This window comes from Condylura cristata, unplaced genomic scaffold, assembly GCF_000260355.1.
Source record: "Condylura cristata isolate star-nosed mole 26May11 unplaced genomic scaffold, ConCri1.0 scaffold00004, whole genome shotgun sequence".
Lineage (NCBI taxonomy): Eukaryota > Metazoa > Chordata > Mammalia > Eulipotyphla > Talpidae > Condylura > Condylura cristata.
The window spans coordinates 14,418,608-14,441,361 of record NW_004567105.1 but is presented as its reverse complement, the minus strand read 5'-3'; the positions used below and the strand labels follow the sequence as shown (position 1 = coordinate 14,441,361).

Sequence of the window (22,754 nt, the reverse complement as noted above, 5' to 3'; positions counted from 1 at the left end):
GGAAAGCAAATGCCTAGCAAACATCTTTAACATATTTTTTCTGACATCTTTATATATTATATAGTAATTTTTAGATTATAGTTATTTAATAATGCAAGGCCATTATAGGCATCAAAAATTAGTTATCTTTCAAACCTAGAATAACTTCGGTTAATAATTTTCTCTGCTCACCTATACACAGGGAATATTTGTCTGTATGTATTTTTTAAAAATGGCATCATACTTTGCATACTATTTTGTAACTTGTCCTTTTCCTTTCCCAGTATACCTTTCCCAGGATACAATACATACTGCAAAATGATCACAATAAGTTTAGCAAATATCACCACCACCATAGCTTACATTTTTTCTTGTGATTAGAATTTTAAGATTTATTCTCTTAGCAACTTTTAAAATATGCAATATAGTATTGTTTACTATTGTCACCATATTTTAGACTACATCCTCATGAACCTGTTTATAACTGGGCATTTGCAACTTTTGACTAAATTAATCCTTCTGCTTCCCCCACAACAATCTGTTTTTTAGACCTATGAGTTCATGTTGTTTTTAAATTTCTACATATAGAAGAAATTACACAATATTTGTCTTTCTCTAAGTTTTGTCACTTTGCAGACTGCCCTCAAGTTCTATTTTTGTTGCTGCAAATGGCAAAATTTCCTTTTTAACCACAGAGTAATATTCTATTACATGTTTTTAGATGTCTGTCTCCATCTCTCTCTCTCTCTCTTCCCTATTCTCTGTATCCATCCCTGTATGATCACTTAGGTTGTTCCCAAAGCCTGGATATTGTAAATAATGATGCAAGAAACAGTGTTGTTCTTCACTGGCTCTTAGCCAGAAGGCCAAGACATGATGTATTGTCATTATTAATGATTGCATAATATTCCACAAGGATTTTATCTTCAGAAGATGAGAAAAGTTATTGTGAAACTTTCTGATATATTTATCACAAAACAATTGACTTTTTTTTTTTTAAGGTTATTACCAGAAGGCATAGTTCCATTAAAGAACAAGTAGTACATAGATTTGAAACATATACCTCTTTGGCCTGGATTGCTATAAGAGCTGCTACACAGGTTAGTGTGATGTTCTACTTAATCTTTCTTTTTCACTGTCACATACATATTCTTCACCTACTAGTTTTTAAGGCATTATAATATAACAGCAGAGGAATATTTCATGCTCTTTGGGATTTGTGTAAATGATGATTTTTGGGGGGGAAGATTAAGGAGCTGTTTGTATGTATTGTGTTTTTAATCTTGAATCGGTGAACCCGGCTTTGTTGTTGTTTTTAACTTTAATGAAAATATTGGCACATATTTGATATTTTTCTATAGCTAGGTGATGTACTGTATTTAAAGTGACTTATACATTTGTTAAATTACATTAGTTACATTGTCAACAGTAATGATTTACTTGACTATGATTCTGTATATCATATTGAGAATCACATATATTCCAGGTAGTCTTTATTTTTTCCCACAAAATATATATTGAATATTATCTTATTAATTCCATATTCTCACATTATTAGGTCAGTGAAGCTGTGTTGGCAATTAACTTACTTATTGGAAAGAAAAATGCCAGAACTGATAAAGTGAGTGAAGAAGCTTTACCAAATATCCCAGAATTTGCCAGTGTGGACCTTCTGTCTTCCTACACAGATTATCTGCTGGGTATGTTTGAATGTCTAGGCATTTTGCAAAAGCCTGATCTAAGTAATGTTTAATTAAGTTTCAATGGTTTACTTGAAGTGATTTGTTGGGTATTTGCTAACAGAGTATAATCGTTTACAGAACGTCTGGGAGAAGATGGGAGTCTTGTGCCTCGTTGCCAAAACAAAGGGGCTTCAGCTCACTGCACATACATACATGCGCTCAGTCAACTGCTGCACTTCAGCTGCAGGATTCTGTGGGGAAAAAAAATGCTATTTCCTTTTAGCTGTTAATTTTCTAGTTCACCCATATCAAATAAGAGATTTGGGAATATTGACTTGAGTGAATTTCTCTGATCCTCTAAAATTTGTATTCACATTCATCATTTTACATACTCCCTCATCTTTTTCTTAGTTATTTTGTATTTGTGTGTGTGTGTGTCTCATTTAAATAATCTTCACCTTTCTGAGAGCTGAGACTTTGTCCATTTGGTTGGTAACCTAGTTATAGGAAACCTCACATTGCTTCCACATGCCATCATTCCATATTAATACTTGCTAAGTAAAGCAGTGAGTGAGAGAATTTAACTTTGACTTCAGTGCTATTTGTTTTATGACTCCTTTGTTAGTAAACTATAATATAAATGTCTAGGTCAGATCAGCAATAACACAAATATTTAACATTCATTTTTGTGTTGTCCAGCTCATTCATTAAGAAATTGTATTGAGTGCCTCTTCTATGCCAGGCACGTGAATAGGTTCTGTATTTATATAAGGAATACAATGCAACAATGAAAAGCCACTGAGTTACAGCTTATGTATCAGTCTTGATTTTTAAAAGCACAGTGTTTAGTGAAAAAAGAATATCATAAATATATGTAATATCTCTCTGTGTGTAAAGTTCCCCCAAAGGGAAAAAGTAGTAACATTATGTGCTAAATCACATGTAGCATATAATTTGTGACTAAAGGGTAAAGGAAAGCTATCGGATGATGAACAGTAATTGTTAGTGGCAATTTTTAGTAGATAGTCAGGGGCAGAGAGAAGGAAATGGGATCATAGAGAGATGAGTTTCTTCAAAAATACGGGATATTCTGTTTGCTAAGCTAGGTGCTAAGTACATTAGAATTCATCTTATTTTTCAAGAAAGTATGCATAGACCATTAACTACATAAGATTCTATTCATTTTCTTTCCCTTCTTGCCCAGAGACAGCCACTATCTTAAACACACATACACACACATGCAGAAAATGTGTATATGTATTATATATGTTTACATGTAAATATAAAATATTGTAGTGAGCTCTTTCAAATTATACGAATGCTACTATACTCTGTACATCATCGGGTATTGGCTAGTTTTTTCAATATATGCTATTAAAACCCATCCAGCACCACCCTGATCATGCCCATTTTAAAGATGAGAAAATTAAAACTCATAAAGTCAAAAGCCCAGAGTGGCCTGAAGCAGAGAGGTTCACAACCACACACTGAGAGGACACCCTGGAAGTGGGACCAAGACACCACACTTCCTCCCTCCCTCATCAATCTAATTAATTCGAATTAATCCAATCTTAAGTATCATGAAACAAATAGACTTCCTCTTATTTTTCTGTCTTCTTTTGTTTGTTTTATATCACAAGCAACACTGCCATGGATACCTTGTAAAAAAAACTCCTGGTACTCCTATATAAGTATTTGCATTTTTAACTTTATTAGGTCCTAGCAAATTGCTTTCCCAACAAGGTGTTTTCACAGGGTATGAGGTTTCAAGTTTCTTCACATTATTGCCAATGCTTATTATTTTCAGATGTTAGTATTTACTGATTCCTGAGGGATGTGAAACAAGCTTTCATTTTAATTTGCACTTCTCTAGTTTTTCAAGACACTAAACCTTTGGCCACTTGGCTGCCTTTTCTGCAAGCTGTCTATTGAAATTCTTTGTCCCCATCTCCACTGGACTATATGCCTTTTTCTTAGTGACTCCTGCTAGGTGTTTATATGTATTAGAGAGGAATAATTCACATGTGTGCTAAATACATGTCCTAGGGTTGCCACTTGCTATTGGTGTCTCGTGACTCAACGGAAAGTTTTTGTGGCATATGAGTTTGTCTTTGCCTTATGTTCATGTGGTTGTTTATGCAAGGAACATACTATAGGGTTGTTGCTGTTGTTTACTTTCAGGTAACTACCAAGTTGTGTTCCAGACTGGATGTACATTTTCTTACCAGAATATTGACACTTTTAACAACACAGATACCACAAAAAATATTGAGACCAAAGTGGATATAACATGGATTCTTCTGCTGCGCTACTATATTCACCTGCAAAGGATTAATAATATGAGCAAACTGCTTGGTAGGCTTTTCATGTGTTAAAAAATTTTAGAATTATAAGATACTTTTGTCATCTTTTTGAGCCAACTCTCATTCATTAGAAGGTTATAATTGCAGGGTATTTTAACCAAAGATACACAGACCTCTCAATAGAGTAGTAAAATAAAAATAACAACAACAATAATAATTAAAAAAAAACTATCAGGCAATCATAAATAAGAGACATTCTGCCGGGAAGGGAGAGGAAAAGGGATCAAAATGGGAGAGAAGAGCACAAGGGACTATGAGGAAGGTTCGTGGGTGAACTGGTGGTGGGAAATTTACAAGGAGTACAGAATAATGTAAAAGATCTTTAAAAATAGAGTAGTATTTTAGTGCAGTTAAAAACCACGATGAGGCCCTCCCTGGTGGCGCAGCGGGTTAAAGCACAGCATTGAGAAGCTAAAGCCACTTCTGCATGAGTTCGATCCCTGCCTGCCCCGGAGGTGACCACATGGCGTGGCAGACCTCTCCTGGCCCGCCCGCTGCTCCCCTCAGCAGTGTACTTCGTCCATCTGCCTGTTCTGCTCCCCACTCTGTCTCTGGTGAATCCTATCACCTTCCACATCTCTGGCCTGTACCCCAGTTCTGTATGCACAAATAAATAAATCTTAAAAAAAAAATCAGAGTGATTGGAAGGTGACAGCTTATGAAATGAACAAGGTGAAAATTTGACTTGAATTTTCCAGGATCCAAAAAATAAAGGAGATGAAATGCATGACTTCAGCTAGGATACTTAACCCCATGAGGTTGTTTAGCTTTTTTGGTTGTTGTTTGCTTTTATCACTGATCCTGTCCAAAGAATATCCTGAAAAATTGCTGTAATCTGTTTCATAGTAGTCCCTCTTATGGTTTTGTGATAATATAGCTACTGTGTTTTCATCTGTTCCCATGAAGTTGGCAATTCGCTATTGTTCATGGGTGCAAACAGGCAGGAAAGATGATTTGGTCCTCTCCACACCAGGATCTAGTGATGGAAAAGTGGTGGAGAAGTCAGCAGGGCAAAGAGACTGAGTCCCAGATTGGCTAAGCACAGTGACCAGGAGTCAGCAGTGGGACAGACAGGACTCAGACAGGTGTCAGGGATCAAGGCGCATCCTGCTGGGGGTGAGGACATGGGTTGGGCAGCAGGAAGTGTGTGTGAGCTGGTGCTGCATGCCCTAGGGATCCCTTGCCCAGCTCACCTCTGAATTCACCTCTGGTTCTTTCCATGTTAAACACCCTCTTTCTGTTCTGGGCTTCCTCTGAAGATAATGAGGCTTGCCTGCCCATAGGCAGGACAGCCCAGAAAGGTCAAGTATCCCACACACCAAAGAGTAACCTGCAGCTGTTGAGGTAGGAAGCATTCTAGTTTCCTAGTCCCTTCATGAGACAGTCTACATGTTTGCTTTCTTCCCACCAAAGATGCCCAGCCAGACTGGGGTCACTTGTCCATGGCTCTTCCTATTTATTAATTCACCTCCGCAGCTCTATCACATTTTATCCATTCTTTCCCTTGTGTCCTGGATAGTTAAAGACATTTCTTGCATGCAAATTCTTGCTTTAAGATCTCTCTTGGGTAGACCCGGCTAATAGGGAAGTTCGATAGGATTTCTGTTTTTCATTGTTCAGGCTTGGATTTCGAAGCAATTCCTCACAAACTTCTGAGATTTTCTTTCCTTCCTTTGTCAAGAAGCAATTCCATTAGTGTGGAAGCTGATTGTTAGCAGACCGTCACTGGCAGCCCCAGCTGAGAGGGGACATGCAAAACAGTGGCTTGTGAAGCAATGCCAGTGATACTGAGATCATTCTCTTTTCTAGCATGGCTCTAAATTAAGTTATTTTTCTTCCTTAAGCATCTCTAAAGCCGGAATCGGGAATTACTTTGCCGGATGATACACTTCTCACATCCTTGTTCAACTCTGGGTTGATTTTGCGTCAAAAAGAAATGCATTTTTTCCTTAAAAGATTCTTACAGCTGTATTCTTCCTCCTGTATTGACGAATTTCCAAAAGAACTACTTCAAGGGTTGGATTATCTACCTTTTTCAGAAAAAGTCATCTATGAGTCATCACACAAGGTAATGTTTTAAAATATATTTTTTGAAATGTCTTATAAGCATCTTTATATTTCTGAATGAAGAGCATTAATCCCAATGGTGGCACAAAGATTTCTGGGAAAGCTCATTTCTCTTTCACCAGATAGGGAATCCAACCAAACATCTGGAATGTTATGAGAGTTTACACTTCCGACGTTTGGTTGTCATACATCTTCAAAATGTCTCAAAATTACTTTTTGTACCTAATATGCATCATTTCTCTACTTCTGTATGTAACATCTCAGGCAGCTATTTTGTCAATTTTTGCACCTAGTATGCATCATTTCTCTATTTGTGTATATAACATCTAAGCAGCTATCTTGTCAAGATGTTACATGCACTTCAATATAAGCAGTTACTTTATAAGAAAACTAGACTGAGGGCCCTCTCTGGTGTCACAACGGGTTAAAGTGCAGCACTATGAAGCTAGCCGCAGCCACTTCAGCATGAGTTCGCTCCCTCACACCAGAGGAGATCTACATGGCGCAGCAGACCTCTCCTGTCTTGCCCACTGCTCCCCCTCAGCAGTGTACTTAGGCAGTCAGCCTGTTCTGCTCCCTACTCTGTCTCAGGTGAATCCTCTCACTGCCCCTGAACCTCTGGCCTGTACCCCAGTTCTGTATGCAGAAATAAGTCTTTAAAAAAATCAAAACACATCATCTGTATTTTTAATAATGTACAGGGCTGCTTGCCAAAGGACAGATGAAAGGGAGCAAGCTCAAAAGAGATAAGGAAGTAGTGGAACTTAGAGTATCATGAGTGGAAAGAGATGGGCATAAGAAGTGTTAGCTTAGATCAAACTGGAAACAGACAAACCAAAAAAAAAACAACATAGTGACACTTCAGAGGTGGAAAGTGAAGAGGGAAAGACAAAAGGCCAGTCCACCACATTTCTGTCAGCAGGTGGGGAGGAAGCAGGACGATGGGAACATTTGTGGTGTATTCTGCTTGGTACCTGATACTGAGTTTGAGATTCTAGTAGAAAACGCAAGTGGATGTAGTCTGTTGTAACTTCCCAATATTTACTTGTGAAATGCATCCATCAAGTCATTTGTCTAGAATTATTGCAAAACTGGGGGGGAGGGGGAATCATTCATTGTTCTAAAGTATGTTCATTTGGGGCTTTGTCATTTCAACTGTAGTTTGCACCATTGTAGACCCGCTCCTACTAGACATGTCCATGTTTCTATCATCAGCTGCTCTAGAGAAATGACCTGAAATGTGGTGTGGTCCAAATCAGGATATTTGGCCCATCTTTTCCTAGTAGAATCTGGTAACCTGATGTTTTAGGTAGTTAATAATACACTAAAAAAAATCATATCTTTTGAGTAAGAGCTGGGTGATGATAAGTATTCCCTGGTAAATATATATATATATATATTAGTACTGACATAGAGATGCCTAATTCTTAACACCCTGTTTACCATTCATATTCTGAATCACTTGAGAAATAAGCCAAAAGAGTAAAACTGATTGAGACTTAAAAGCACCCACCATTATGAGTCACAAAGCTGATATTGTAGGGCATTGATTATGTTTATCTCTTCTAGCAGTGAACAGCAAAGAAGACAAATATACCAATGCAGCTATAGGTTGTCTTGTGTTTGTCCTTAAAACCTGCAGAGCAGTGACACCATCAGCTCCTTTTTATCTGTTGATTGAAGGAACAGGGAATGTTCATTCCTGCAAATAGGTTTACACCCAGGAAGGAACATCAGAACTAGGCATATCCAAAACTCTTCCCCCTAAATGTACCAATCACAAGAAGAAGAGAAAGGCCAGGAATGTGATGTTAATGTCCAGCCCTTCACTTAGAAGGAAACAGTAGGAGTGGAATAAAGTCCTTTTCATATACCACTGGGGTCAGATTCACCCCTAATGGGAGGTGAAACCACCTTCAAGGACTACTGCCAAGTAAACAGGCATCCTGATTGTTTTGGAGCTGGGAACAGAGAATGTTGAGAACCATAGATTTAATGGATGTATTTTTCTGAATATTTCATAAGAGTTTGGAAAATACTACGTGACTTCTTAAATACCATTCCGAATGGAGCTCTGTTGGAGTACGAGGGGCAGCCTATCATTACCCAGTTCCTCAGGGCCATGCTTCAGTTACAACCCTGAGTACATTGTAAATACCTGTGACATTTCTAATGGCAGCAATGTTATCAAAGAGTTGTTTTACCCTGTTTGCTCTTTTCTTTTTTTGATATAATTAGTGTAACACTCTCCCAGGATAATCAGTTTTGGAGATCACTGTCACTTGTCTGACAGGTGCAAGCCACATAATCATGTGTTTGTTTCACTGGGGTAGACAGCTAACGAGCATAAAGCCTTTCAGATTTTTTTTTTTAAAAAACAAACGCCAAGCTTGTTTGATTTTTATAATAACATTTTGAGCCCTTAATCACTCAGGAGGCTATTTCAATCAAACTCTTTCCATAATTTGATACTTAAGCTTGCCTCCCTCCCTGTAGCCCCAAAGAAGTAGACGTCTTTCTGGAATCATCATGGTTATGTGTCGTGACCATCATTTGTGGGTATCTGCATGTTGTCAAATGTACTAAAGCTTTGTGATGGAAAAACAAAGGTGGCAAACACATGGTGTTAAAAATTCCCCTCCAAGAGGGTATGATTAAAAGTGTGCCCAATGCTGAGTTATCCATGCACACTGTGTACCGAGAGTAGTCATGTTAGGGCATTTACTAGTGCAAAATGATTTGTTGCTGGCGGGGCTGTGGCTGACAAGAGTTCTGGCAAACTTGCTGACCGCATTCCTTCTCAAGAACAAATTAAATATATAAACAGTACTCAGTGGACAGTCCATCAGTTAGCATATGTAGGTAATTCTATTAGTAACTAGATACTATGGTTTTTTTTTTTTTTTTAAATTAAGTGCCTATATTGATAGCGACTTGTGCTACCATTATTAGACAATCATGGTCATAAAAACTGCATATGTTGAAATAGAAGAGACTTGCCTGTCGTTTTCCCCCACTTCGCTGGTTATTCAATATGAATGTTTTTCTAAAATAGTTGTCGGAGCCTCTGAAAAGCACTCTGATGTGAAAAAATATGAAAAATTATTTTTTGAATGAATTATTTACTTGACATTTTGGAGAACTGCCTGGCATAGAATTATTCTTAATTAAGCACCTTTAAATAATTATTTAATCACAATAATCCTGCTTTTTATACCTTTGGGTTGTGGTTTTACTATCAGAGTACTTATAAATGAATCTGGCTTTTGAGATCCTTTTAGGATAACCTCTAGATATTTTTTGAAAAGTTTCCACCTTTAATATTAAATTTCAGTCAAGATATATTTTTTCTTTTAGCAGTAGACAACTTGAAAGGTCAGTATCCTTATCTTTGTTTTATTTTGAAGACTTGCATTGACAGGCTTATATCTTGAATAGGTTCAGAAATAATGGGAGGTACAAAGCCTTCTAAAAACAACAGGCATTTCTTTGTGGCCTGGTGTTCTGATGTGTTCTCCTTGATCACCAAACCTTGAATACTGAGATACTTAGATGTCAAGATATTAATAGGACTCTTTTCCAGCTACCATCATGTAATCTTTGCATAATAAAAGAGTTTGTACTCCACTGAAGAAGGTCCTTTTTAGACTTGAGATCTTATCATGATCACCTCTCTAGCTATACTAATATTGATAAATGACAATCATATTTTGCTTTGGTAATTTAAAAACCAGTAATTTATCAAATTACATTCTGCCCATTTGTCTCTTGATTTAGTGAAAACTCTTGATTTAGTGACTAAGTTTCATCAAAAGATGCTGGGCTTAGATTTACTAAGAGTGAACTTAAATTTGGCAACATTCAAATAAAGATAGACCAGGACAAAGAATTTTAATATTTTAGAGTAAAATATGTCTTATTTTGTATATGGCACTCCAAAGAAAGCAATTGAAGAAATAAATTATAACTACCCTATCAGTGTGTGAGTGTTTCAACAGTGAGTAAGTCAGAAAATATTTCGATGCTCTTAAGAGTTGTTGATGACTTTGACACAGAAATGACAGTCTGGATGTAGTCTCTTCTAAATTTTTACTCTGGGAGGCTCACTGAAATGGAAGACATTTGTGGAGTCCAGTAGGTTTTGTAGCACATTTTCCTGTAAAAGAATCTTTTCTGTGTTAATCCAGGAGTAATTTCAAGATTTATTCCCATAAAACAAGTTGAGACGATTCCCAGAGTTTTCTAAACTAGCCAATATGGAATGAATATTGAATGAATGTTTTAAATATTGAATGAAATTCATTACCAGCAATTATACTGATGTTTTTGTTTGTTCCCCAGATAGGTCATGAAAATTCTCTACATTCCAATTTATCATTAAAGCTCAGTGCCAGCCAGTCTGATGGCTGCATGGCAACATCAGAGATGGCAACCCATGCTTTAAACAAAGAGCTTTGCTTTCAGTGGTACATTCCTCCCCTGGAAAGATCTCCAAAGGAAACAGAACCAATGGTATGTGACATAAATACCATGTCTTGCATTTTGTTATGAAACCTATTAAGTCCATTATCAACTGAAGATTATTTAAAAAAAGATATAATGTATGGAATCTGTATTGTCTATTACAATGAATTTGAAAATAACTCTGATATCTTGGGCAAGTCTGATTCAAGTTGATCATTTTCCTAATCATAAAGGTAGAGTTATTAATGTGTCACAATCCTATGTGATGTTTAGCTTTCTTTTTCCATATTGCTAAGATGTTTTCATCATGAATCTTTTACTATGTCAGTTAAGATAGCTTTATGATTTTTCTTTCCATTGTTAATTGATTTTATGTTACTAGATCAACCTTGTGGTCTTGAGATAAACTCAAATTGGGTAACAGCTCCGATTCTCAGCCCTCTTCTATCTAGAATGAGCTCACACGAGGCCATTTCTAAGGTTATGTGAAGCTAGAATTCTGTGAAACCATGGCAGTCACTTGTTATTACATCTGGGGGATTAATTCTAAGAATTGCCAGAATTCAGGCATCTGGGAAATTACTAGAACATGAGTGTTTAGGAGGAGTTTTATCTTAGAGATGGGCTTTGGAAAGCTGTGTGAGAATAGGAGAAGGGAGAGAAGGGGAAGGGGGCAGCAGAAGAGATGTGCATCTATGCCCATAGCCATGGATGGAAAGGTATATATTGAAAAGGGACAGCAAACAAAGCTGAATATTCACCAGCAAGATATATATATATATATATATTAATTTCTTTTTTTAAGATTTATTTATTTGTGCATACAGAGCTGGGGTACAGGCCAGAGGCTCAGGGGTGGTGAGAGGCTTTACCAGAGACAGAGTGAGGAGCAGAGCAGGCAGATCGATGAAGTCCACTGCTGAGGGGAGCAGCGGGCGGGTCAGGAGAGGTCTGCCGTGCCATGTGGTCACCTACGTACGGGGCAGCCGGGAATCGAACTCATGCAGAAGTGGCTTTAGCTTCTTAGTGCTGTGCTTTAACCCACTGCGCCACCAGGGAGGGCCACCAGCTATATTTTTAGAATTGTTAGAGGGTCTTCAAAGTCTGAAATTTAAACTTAACTGCAGTGCAAAATGTCACTCTCCAAAAATAATCTAATATTAGTATCAAATGGCATTTCTTTTCCTCTCACAACTTTTACACAATGCTTGTTCATATTATCTTTCATTAACATGAATTGAAAAACCCTCATTTTGTTCTCTCAGAGAAAAACTTTTAAAATATATTCATTTGAGAGCTGCCGCCACCTTTTTTGAGGCAAAGTATAATTTTGATGTCACATTTTATATGCCTTTTAATTTTCTTGTAGGTCTTATTGTTATATGCATATAATATGAAGCCTCTGAAGATTACAGATATTAAATGTACCACTTACAGTCAGCTATTTGTTGGCTCTTTTTGGGTTCCACTCTACAGGCAAGTAAAAATGGATTATCTACAATGCTAACTCTCTTCGCTATGATTTCTATACAGGCTGTTTCAGTAGTACACAAGATAAATCACAAACAGGCTTTCAGGAAAATTGTCCATGTATTTACAAATGTATGATTTTGCAGTGGTCAAGAGCATGAACACTGAATCCAGTCTGCTTTGGTCAAATGTCAGTTAGCTGTGTGACCTTGGACAGGCTTCTTAACCTCTCTCTGCCTCACTCTGACTCTTCCCTAAGAAAGCAGTAATAGTAGTAAAGAGTATCTCGGAAAGGCTCTGACATTTCATAAAGATTACATAGTTTAAAGATGTTGGTACCGTGACTCTGCTTGTAATTTTGGGGTTTCAAAATGCTGAATGGACTCTACAATGGTTTGCAAAATTAAGCCCAAAGGCCATCACTTTCCTCACCTCCCCCTCCCTCTGGACCCAGTCTTACTTTATATAGAGTTCCTAAGTCAAAATTCTCTCTCTCAGCCAGTTTTTCTTTCCCCTCCTTCAAACTTGGGCTCATGCTGGGTTACTCTTTCCAGCTATTTCCCTCGACCAGATTCCTTTCTTTTTTATGTAACGCTTGTTCGTTTTTCCGTTTTGTAAACACCCTTGTTTATTTTTTCACCCCTCAGGTACAGTCTCCCTTGTTTTCCTAGCACAGTCCTTCACCACACCCCCATCCTCTCCTCTTACTCTGTTCTCTACTCTTCCCCCCTCCTGTTTCAGATCTTTCTGTTTTGGGCTCATTGATTAGCCTTTTGCAACCATTGCTAACTTGTCATAATTTTTTGCCTTCAGGTCAGTTAGATAAAGGCAGTAAGATGTATGTTGGAGTAAATATTTTGTCATTGTGGACAGTTAATTTACTCATGTAGGTATTTATTTATTTTCAGTGTTAGCGATATTGTGGATGTATACATTTCTTTCATTGTGCGTTTTCCAATTAGTAATTATATGTCCATCTGAGTGTACAACTGAATCATAAACATTATAGGGTTAGAATTGTGTCTTTACTCATGTTTCTTGAACATTGATGGAACAGATGACATTTGAGGATGTCAGAAAACTCAATGTTAAAATAACCAAGGGTTTGTGTTACACATATCGCTGGCTGTCAGAATAAATGCATGCCTTGGTTAGCTTTTCAAATAAAATACACATACATTTGTTATTTTTAGAGTCATTTCAATTCATGAGAAACTATCTAATCTTACGCAAATTGCTGAAATTTCATTGCCAACAAGCCCTGAAGTAACTTCAAGTGAAACTGTATCTCAGGTACAAGAAATGGAGGACACCTCAGTTGATAAAGAAATGGAAGTAAGTTTTTAAATAATGGAAAATCACATCACTACTGCAGGGTGAAGGTTGTTAGATGTAATTATTTAAATGATTTTTTTCTTTCTTCTTTTATTGCCTTCTATTTATTTTAAACAGTTTAAATAGTTTAAATAGTTTTTATTGTACAGGCATGGCAATGCGTTATGAGTCTGATATCACAGCTGGATTTTTTTGAATGACTGATGTTTGCATGTTGGGAAAGGTGATTTTCCTTCTACTCTTCCTGAGTTCTTAAACTATAGAAAACAAGGACACAATATGGAGATCACAATATGTCAGCATCATTACTGATGATACTTGATTAGTGAACATGACTTTGGATTTGGGCCAAATGAACTTATTAATATTTCATAACTGAATTAGCCAGACATGCCACCTAGCTATACAGTCATCTGTATAACCACAGGGTCCCCCTACATCCTGTGCCCTGACTCAATCCCCTGGGTCTACTTCACACAGGAGCAGAGACATGCCCTACACAGGGTGCCTTCCAAACTAAGATTGTCCAGAAGGGCTGAGCGTGGCATGTTCTATTACCCTTCTCCATCTCACCAGTGAGATCCCTCACTCCACTCTCCTAGAAGTAAACTTCTGATGTGTCTGAAAGGAACCGGAAGTGGCTGCCTTTTTCAAGAGCGGAAGAAGACAGCCCCCTCACTCTATGTGGAAAGGAGGGGAAAAGCTCACACATGCTCTCGCCTTCTCATTTGCTTTTCAACTCCACTTGTACATCAGTCCACTTTGAGATGCATATTTTGTATTTGTTGTGGCGTTGTTACGACCAAATTGATCTTAAAGGTTTAAAATGAAAACAGAGAATCCTCTGCCTAACTTCTCACTCCACAGTCCTGTTCTGCAGAGGCAACCACTTTTCACCTCTCTCAGGGGCCTTTCTTTTGTTATTCAGTTAAACGTGTTTAAATACTATGTCCTATAAGTCACGTAAAACAAGGTAACAAAACATTTTCAGATCTGAGTGTGGCTATGGGGTCCTAGCTCCCATCTTTCCTTACACAATCTAGGCTGGAGCATCATATGGTGCAGCTAGGAGGCAGGCGAGACTCAGGTAGCAAACCACACACTGGCTCTTCAAGTTTCCATCATCTCATTCCCTAGCATGTCAATGATCAAATATGTCACATGCGCTGCTAGCATTTCTCGGCTACTGGCATGAAAGGAAGAAAGTCAGATATTCTGAAGGAGAGAGGATGGAGCTGTCTGACTTCTCTTCAATACCTCGCCCTTTCCTTCCAATATTGGTATTTAGTTAAATCAATAGTCAGTGCTTACATTATCAGAGACCTGGAAGCAGTGTTCACAACTAAGGCGAATACTGAACCACGTTTATGTTCTTGTATAAGATTTGATTTTTCTGAGCTGTCTTCCTTTGGATCATTACATCACATTTTTGTGTGTGTTCATCCATAGATTTTTTTTTTCAGTTTTTCCCCTTTTTCAATTATTTTTTCCTTTCTTTTTTAAAAATTTCTTTTGGGCCTTTTTTTCTTGCTCCAGTTGACAGCTGGTTGTCTCCAAGAACTATGGACCAGGTATTTCTGATTCTGGGTCCTCTCTGGATGCTATCTTGGTTGAATCTCCGGTCATTTGGGGCCATCTCTGTTATCCTTCTCTGAAAGTTTTTCGGATGATTATTTTTGGTCTATTGTGTCTTTTTCTTAAATCACATTCTGTTAGGTTAATCTTGAACTAGTTTCCAGTGATAAAGTACTTTTAATTCTTTTTAATTTTTTTAGGTTTATTTATGCACATAAGAGCTAGGGTGCAGCTGGAAGTGGGGGTGGGTAGAAGACTCACCAGAAAGAGTGGGGACCAGAACAGGTAGAATGACTGAAATACACTGCTGAGGGGAACAGTGGGTAGGTCAGGAGAGGCCTGCTGTACCATGTGGGTCACCCCCTGGCTAGGGATCAAATTGATGCTGCAGTGGCTGCAGAGAGCTTCATAGCACTTTTAACTCTTAAGAATAGTGTTGATATGGCCTCTTCCTTAGTTGCCTCACCTACACACTCTTAGGATGTAAAAGGTTGGCCATTCTGCTATTTTCTGACCCTACCTGTTGCATTTTCAGTCAGAACTTACCGGGAGGCTGAGCGAGTGCATTTTTAATTATTGTGAAAGCAACAAGCCCAGCTCTAAGGGGCTTCATCAGGTTAGAAAAGCTAACCTTTTCAAAATGCCACTTGCCAGCACTGGCGTCTCATCTGCTGTGTGCTTGAAGTTATCATAGAACTGCTTTCTTAGAATTTCGGTTGTGCATCCTTTCTAGCAGCCTCAGCTGTTCCAACAAGAATTACCAGGAATTTAATGATATTATTGATGTAGCGAGTATATGCGATACATCTCCCAATAGACCACATATCTCAAACTCAGGAGATTATATATTTATGTATTCTTTTTCATAAAGTGAATCCTTATCCTGTCAGTTTCCAAGAAGAGCACAGCTCTTGTTTCATTTTCTTATACTTCTTTTATAGGTCACTTACAGTCACAGTTTTTCAGTCACAGAGTACACTTATCTGATTGCTCTCTTTGAGACACAATTTAGAATATTCTTTGCCCAAACTGTCCTAAACCTCTGCTCTACACTCTATATGTGGAAATGATTATTTTCTACTGAACCCACTTGTCCTTTTAGCTCAGATTGCCTGAGGCAGTATAGTGAGCATTTGTAAAAATAAAGTTTTATTTATTTAGTTTTATTATTTTTTTTATCGAGGTAATACTGGGTTGCAACATTGTATGTGAGTTAAAGGATAGACAAACACCATAGTCACCACCAGAGCACCCGTGATCTTCCACCGTAATCCACTGGGTTCCTTACCCTCTTTGCTCTTCACCCCACCGTGTTCATGCTCTGGGAGCCTCATTTTCACAGGCAGATTTCTAGGGATTGCTTTGATTTAGTTTTGCCTATTCCTTTGTTTTCTTTTTTATAGATTTATTTATACATATGGAACTGGGGTACAGGCCAGGAGTTGAGGGGTGAGAGGATTCACCAGAGACTGACTGAAATCCACTACTGAGGGGAGCAGCAGGTGGGTCAGGAGAGGTCTGCCATGACATGTGGGTCACCTTCCTGGCCAGGGATTGAACTCATGCTGCAGTGGCTGTGATAGCTTCATAGTGTTGTGCTTTAACCAGTTGAGCTACCAGGGAGGACCCTCCTTTGTTTTCATTCCTTATAGTCCACATGAGTGACATCATCTGGTATATAAAAAAAAGAGTTGAGGGCTCAAGGTTGTGCTCTGCCACTCAGCTCTACTATCTAGGACAGGTCACAACTTTTTCTGGTTCTAATCTCTAAAAGCAGTTCTTCCACTTCAGTTTCACTTTGCAATGGAGACAGGGGCCTTTGATTGGAATGAGAGTTATCCGAATTTCCCTAGTTGTCAATGTCAGTATCCCAATTTATCACAGAGTCTAAATGTGAAAAATAAAAAAGTAAGTTGGAGCCAAGAAGTAGATGATTAAAGAAATCATGGATAAATGCGAGGCCTTGGAAACAGGAAGAGGTCTAGTCTCCTCCTGCCTAGTCTCAGTCAGGATTTGTGGCTTGTTTTCATGTCATCTGACCAGAATGGTATGAGTGAGTAGATCAGTCATTGAGTAGAACAAACTTATTTCAGTTTTCATGCCCTCTGTTGTGTTTTTTAGTTCATTTTCTTCTCCAACTAAGAGAGCTTTTCCTTAGCATTAAGTAGGACATTTTAAGTTGGCTCCAGTTCTGTTGATTCTATGTATGACAGTCACCAAATTGAAGAAAAACAAATTAGTTCACAAATTTTGGAAGTTGAAAAATGAAAGTCATGTATAATTTTCTTTTTTCTCAGTATACTACCCAATATTTATACAAAGAAGCAGCTAGATTCTGGGTTTTATTAAATAAATCCCATTGACTAAATCTGCCAGTATGTTGTCATGACAACCTTCACTTGGAGCTAATTAGAAGTTAACTAGGACACTTGAAAAGATCAATTCTGGTCTGGAGTTGGACAGAATTTCATAACCTTTATAATCTAAAATATTTATTTCTAATAGTATGGATTTTTGGTGAGTTATTGACTATAAATGTTCCAGAAAATATGCCTATTGTCGATATAGGGGTTATTGAATCATGTTCTTTTTCTCACTCCTTTACTGTTCTCCCTGCCTCCCCCTCACCCCTGTCTATCTGAAATAAGCCAAGAACTTCAGAACACAGATACTAATTTAAGCTTTATTGGGGAAGCTTCAGAACAGGTGTTCTAATTACTTCTGGCTTGAAAACCTTGTATGTCCTTTTCCTTAAAATGATAACACTGACTCAGAATGGCTGGGTTATTTTAACTTGTCATTCACAGAATTAGAGGTATCTACAGGTGCATTATCGGTGCTTTAAATCATATGAAAGATTCAGACTTTTCTGATTTTTTGGATTTTTTTTTTGACTTTTGGAATGATAGCTTACCTGTGTGGAAAGCTTAACATGTTAACCAAGTCACTGAAGGTGAGTTATGCAGGCATTTTTTAAAATGGAAATAAATATGGATTATATACAGTGCAATAAAATTTAGGATATAGTCAATCTATCCCAAATATTAAAGCATTATGAAAACAGAGCAAAATGCATTTGGACATTAGCACCAACTAACAAATTTTTAAAGAACCTATTATGTGCAAAATTTTACCAGTTTGTTTGGGTAGACAGAGATTGCAGGAATCAATACAACTAAATCCCTATCATAGAGGATATTATCTTGTATGAGTATGGCCATAGATATCAGATGTCATTTGTGTGAACTCAGCCATCTGGTGGGCCTCTCTTAGCAAAGTGGGACAGTCGAAGACATACCAATCTGGAGAATACTTGTTTCAGACTGAGCACACAGCAGATGAGATGTGAAGTCATGGAACTGAAGGTTGTATTTAGGGGACAATGACGCATCAGCTGTAGTTGGAGTTAGATCAGACAGAATGGGGAGACAGGATTGAAGAGATGGGTGGGATTGAGAGCTGCCTGCTCTCTGATCTTATCCCGTTCTTCTGAGAGTCTGTCTCCTCTTCCTCCCACCAGGCCGTGAGCTCCCTAAGGCTTCTCTTTCTGCCTGTACATCTCCTGTTGTCACTCCAAGGCCAAGTGCCCCTGTCTGCCCTGGCTAATGTTGCACATGGGTGAGCACACGCCTCAGTAAGGCCAACAAGCAAGTCAGCAGAGCACAGTGCACTCTGTCCTGCAAATAGCTGCAGCCCACTACTTTGTTTCAAGTAGAAGCTACAAGTAGCCCCAGGCCCAGTACAAACATGCACCCCACTCCCTGCGTCCGGCACATTTCCTGTTTTTCCCTGCATGAACAGACCCTATATATACCCATGGGTGGTCCTAATAAACAGACTTCGGACTCCAGACTCCAGGCTCCTGCTTCATTCTCTTGCCATCTCCCAGTCTCCTATGTTCCGGCGAATGTGGCGAATGTGGCGAATGTGGCGTTCAGCGCACCCCTTGGTGGGTTAGCAACAGATGATGAGAATTTCAACTAAGTCAAAGAGTTGACTCTGTTATTCTTAAAACAACTCAGATGGCATCCCTCGGAGAATCAAGAGATGCTTCCATTTAAGGGGGAAGTGCTGGAGATTAACAAAGAGTCATTCTGTGCTCAGGCACCACCGTGGTCCTTGCAACACCCCTCCAGCGGCCTCTGACAGGTTGGGGTTGAGGAGTGCTCAGCACTTTGCCTGTCTTCATTTCTTTTTTTTTTAAGATTTATTTATTTATGCATACAAGAACTGGGGTACGGCTGGAGGTGTGAAGGGTGAAAGGATTCACCAGAGACAGAGAGGGAAGCAGAAGAGAGGAAGAGCCACTGAAATACACTGCTGAGGAGAAGCAATGGGTGGGTCGGGCAAGGTCTGCTGCACTATGTGGGTCAGTTCCCTGGCAGGGGATTGAACTCATGCTGCAGTGGTTGCTGATAGCTTCATAGTGCTGTGCCACCAGGGAGGGCCCTTGTCTTCACTTCTGTTGTAACAGTCAGTGAAATCTCTTACAAGCCAACACAGAGCCAGCCAGTTTCTGATGTGTGTGAGTGCTTCACCTCAAATGATGTTCATTGCACCTAGAATTACCCTCTGTCACCTCTAGGTTTCTAGAACACTTTCCATGGTGTTCCCTCCTCTTTCTCTTACATCTGGCCCAAAGGTTTCCTTCTCCAACTTCCTACCCAGTGCATTCTACTTGGTATTTTACATAAGAGTGTACAAACCTTTCTTTCTCAGTTATTGTCAATTTTGTGAGAATAGGGTGTGTCTCTTTATTTTTGTGTTCCACAGCACTTCATAGACGGTCTGGAATATACTAAGTTGAATTGACAGTAGCATTGGAATTCTAAAATCAAATCTTCTCTAGGCTCGTGAATTTATTTAAATTTAAACATAGTATGGATTGGGGCTGTGAGTTCAATTTTCTATTTCTTTATTTTAAGGTTTTATTGAGAATAGGTGAGTTGTAATTTAAAATCAATGTACTTTTACCATTTTCACATTTCTGAATAAGAGCAACTTGTTGCTGGATACTGGCAGTATTGTTAAGTAAGCAGAGTTGCTCTCTGACAGCTTTACAGCCTTGCTCCTTCAACTAAGTAAAAAATAACAATTTACATAGTTCACTTAAAATAGACTTTCAAGGGAGGCAGTATTTGTCAGAGCATGATGAGTAGGCTCATAAATAGGCAAGGGATGGAAACAAAATACATTGGGTCTCACCAGAAATGGAACGAGGAAATTGTATGTTAAGGTTGTACTCAGTCCCACAGCTTGAGTTCTCCCTTGTCTGTTTCCTCCTCTTCCTCATCTTACATCTGGCCCAAAGGTTTCCTTCTCCAACCTCTTATCAAGAACCTTCATTTTATATGACCAGTGCTGATGCTAGTTCTCTTCATTGCCCTTATGTATATGAAATCACAGTGATGCGAATCTCATTGTTGGAAGCCTGTGTTCAGGTAGCTCCCTCTTGGTCCAGATGTCCACAAATAAACATCACTGTGCCTGTGCAATGGATGATATCGGATACCAAATCTTGCTTCCTTTTCATTTCTTTCTCAAATTCCCAAACCTTCTCTGCTTAAACCTCTTTCTAGAATCTTAATCTTTTTATTCCAGGACTCTCTTCTCAAAAGAAAAGTGATTTTTCCCAAATTTTATTTTGTGTGAATTACCTTAGCTGTAATACTTCTGTAGCATATGAATTTTAATTATGGAAGTGCAAGGAAAGAAACCTAAAATAACGTAATACCCATAGTTAAATCTTATCTTTTGTGACCATCCCTTTCCAATAATTCTGTCACTTAAAGGTTTGTGACCTCTGTATCCCTTTAAATTTCATTCCTGGAGTTAGTGTCTGGCAATGATGTCAGAAACAACAAATGAACTATATATAAGTAACTGTTTAATAACTTATCAATAAGATCAACCTAACTATATTGGTGGTTTTTTTTTTATTTCTAGTGCATGATTATTGAATGCTGCTCTGAAATAATAACCCTGTTTCTGAGAGATGGAGAGACAACACCACTAACTGAGGTATGTGTCTTTTAAAACTCTGATTCAGTCACCAGTATTACTGTTGCTATGGAAATAGAAATCAGAAAACATGTATTATGAAAGTATCAAGGGCCTAACCCTCCTTAATTAACGTGAAAATGTGATAAATATGAGTTTAAATCAGCATGGTTATTTTTGGTTAAAAATATTCTTTGTTAAAAAAATGAGATAGAACAGAAAGTTAGGAAAAAGATTATTTAAAAAAATCACCTCTAGTCTACTCCTCCAAGAACCCAAGATTAAAATTTTGGAGAAAACTCAAATTTTTTCCTTGTATATATGAACTTCAGAATTGTTATATCAGTGGGGTCATACTTTACATGGATTCTGCATTTTTTTTATTTACCAATAATTTTATGCTATAGAAACATTTTCATGTAAAAAGTCTATTTGAGTCTATTTGATCATATCTAGTGATTAAATTTATCTCTTTTATGCAATTGTAGCTTTCTGTATTTAACTACATCTTTGTTCTGGATCTTGAAGTTGATAGATTCTATTATGTACATTTTTTACCTTTCTACTTTAACACTTCAGAATTATTTCTTAAAAAGTGAATTTTAAAATAAAAAAAGAGTATATACTTTAATGTAGTAAATATATATATATGTAATATCTACTGTCTTAATCATTTTAAGTGTACACTTCAAGGTCTACAAGTATATTTTACTGTTATCTCCATCATCCATCTTTAGAAGTTTTTCATCTAAAAAAATAACCTTGATCACATAACTCCTTTCCCAATTCCTGATAACCTTACTATTCTACTTTCCAATTCTATTCTACTTTTTGGCTATTCTAGGTACCCATATAATGGAATCTTATAATATCAGTCCTTTGGTGATGCATATTTTTTCAGCACTATGCTTTCACAGTTCACCCATGTTGTAGTAATTACTAACACTATTCCTTTTTTAAGGCCACATAATATTCCGTGCTATAGATTATATTACACCTGTTGTCCTCTGTGATGGACATTTGAGTTGTTTATCCCTTTTGGCAATTGTAAGTTATGGTCTATAAAGATGGGTATCCATGTATATGACTCCTTGCTTTCAGTTGTTTTGAATATAGATCTAGGAGTGGAATAGGTAAGTAATTTAGTAATTCTATGTTTAATTTTCTGAGGAATCCCCAAACTGTTTTCTTGTGCAGTTATACCATTTCACATTTCCACTAGCAATGCACAGGGGTTTTAATGTCTCCATATTCACCAATGCTAATTTTCTTCATTTTTACATATTGGAGATCTTCATGGGTATAAAGTTGTATCTTTATTGCCTTTCCCTAGTGGCTACTTGTTTTCATATGCTTTTTGGACATTTGTATATCTTCTGAGAAGTTTATTTTCAAACCTTTGCTAATTTTTGAATTGGCATACCTTTCATATACAACTGAAGAAGACTAGCCAGAAATATTGCACCAATTTTTTTCTCCTCGGGGCAGTAGATGAAAGGGCCAGATTACCCATGTGTTCATCTACTCTAGGTCTCCTCCTCTTTTATAAATGTGGCAAGTGAAAAAGGACCTTTTCACATATTTTATTTTTGCTTTTTATAAGCTTAAATGTAATTCCTAGGTTTGTTGGCAATATTGTTTCTCCTTTTGTAAAATTATTTTCATTTTCACTTTTGTGAAATTATTTAGTCAAATTTTTTTTTGTGAAATTATTTAGCATGAACTGTGTGTCAGAAATCCTTCGTAAGTCTTGGGAAACAAATGGAACAAACAAAAAGGGATGGGAGCTGTCATTTTGTGGAGAGAAATGATTTCCAAT

General features: G+C 37.7%; 1 protein-coding gene across 1 annotated transcript in view; it reads left to right on the top strand.

Annotated features, from left to right (window-relative positions):
- CFAP54 (cilia and flagella associated 54) overlaps positions 1-22,754 on the top strand; it is a 197,438-nt gene that overhangs the window by 155,555 nt on the left and 19,129 nt on the right. Inside the window, exons 59-66 of the mRNA XM_012735136.1 lie at positions 981-1,079; positions 1,538-1,679; positions 3,843-4,016; positions 5,869-6,092; positions 10,433-10,603; positions 11,925-12,031; positions 13,219-13,360; positions 20,882-20,956. Coding sequence (XP_012590590.1) covers positions 981-1,079; positions 1,538-1,679; positions 3,843-4,016; positions 5,869-6,092; positions 10,433-10,603; positions 11,925-12,031; positions 13,219-13,360; positions 20,882-20,956 — 1,134 coding nt within the window. The remainder of the gene's footprint in view (positions 1-980; positions 1,080-1,537; positions 1,680-3,842; positions 4,017-5,868; positions 6,093-10,432; positions 10,604-11,924; positions 12,032-13,218; positions 13,361-20,881; positions 20,957-22,754) is intronic.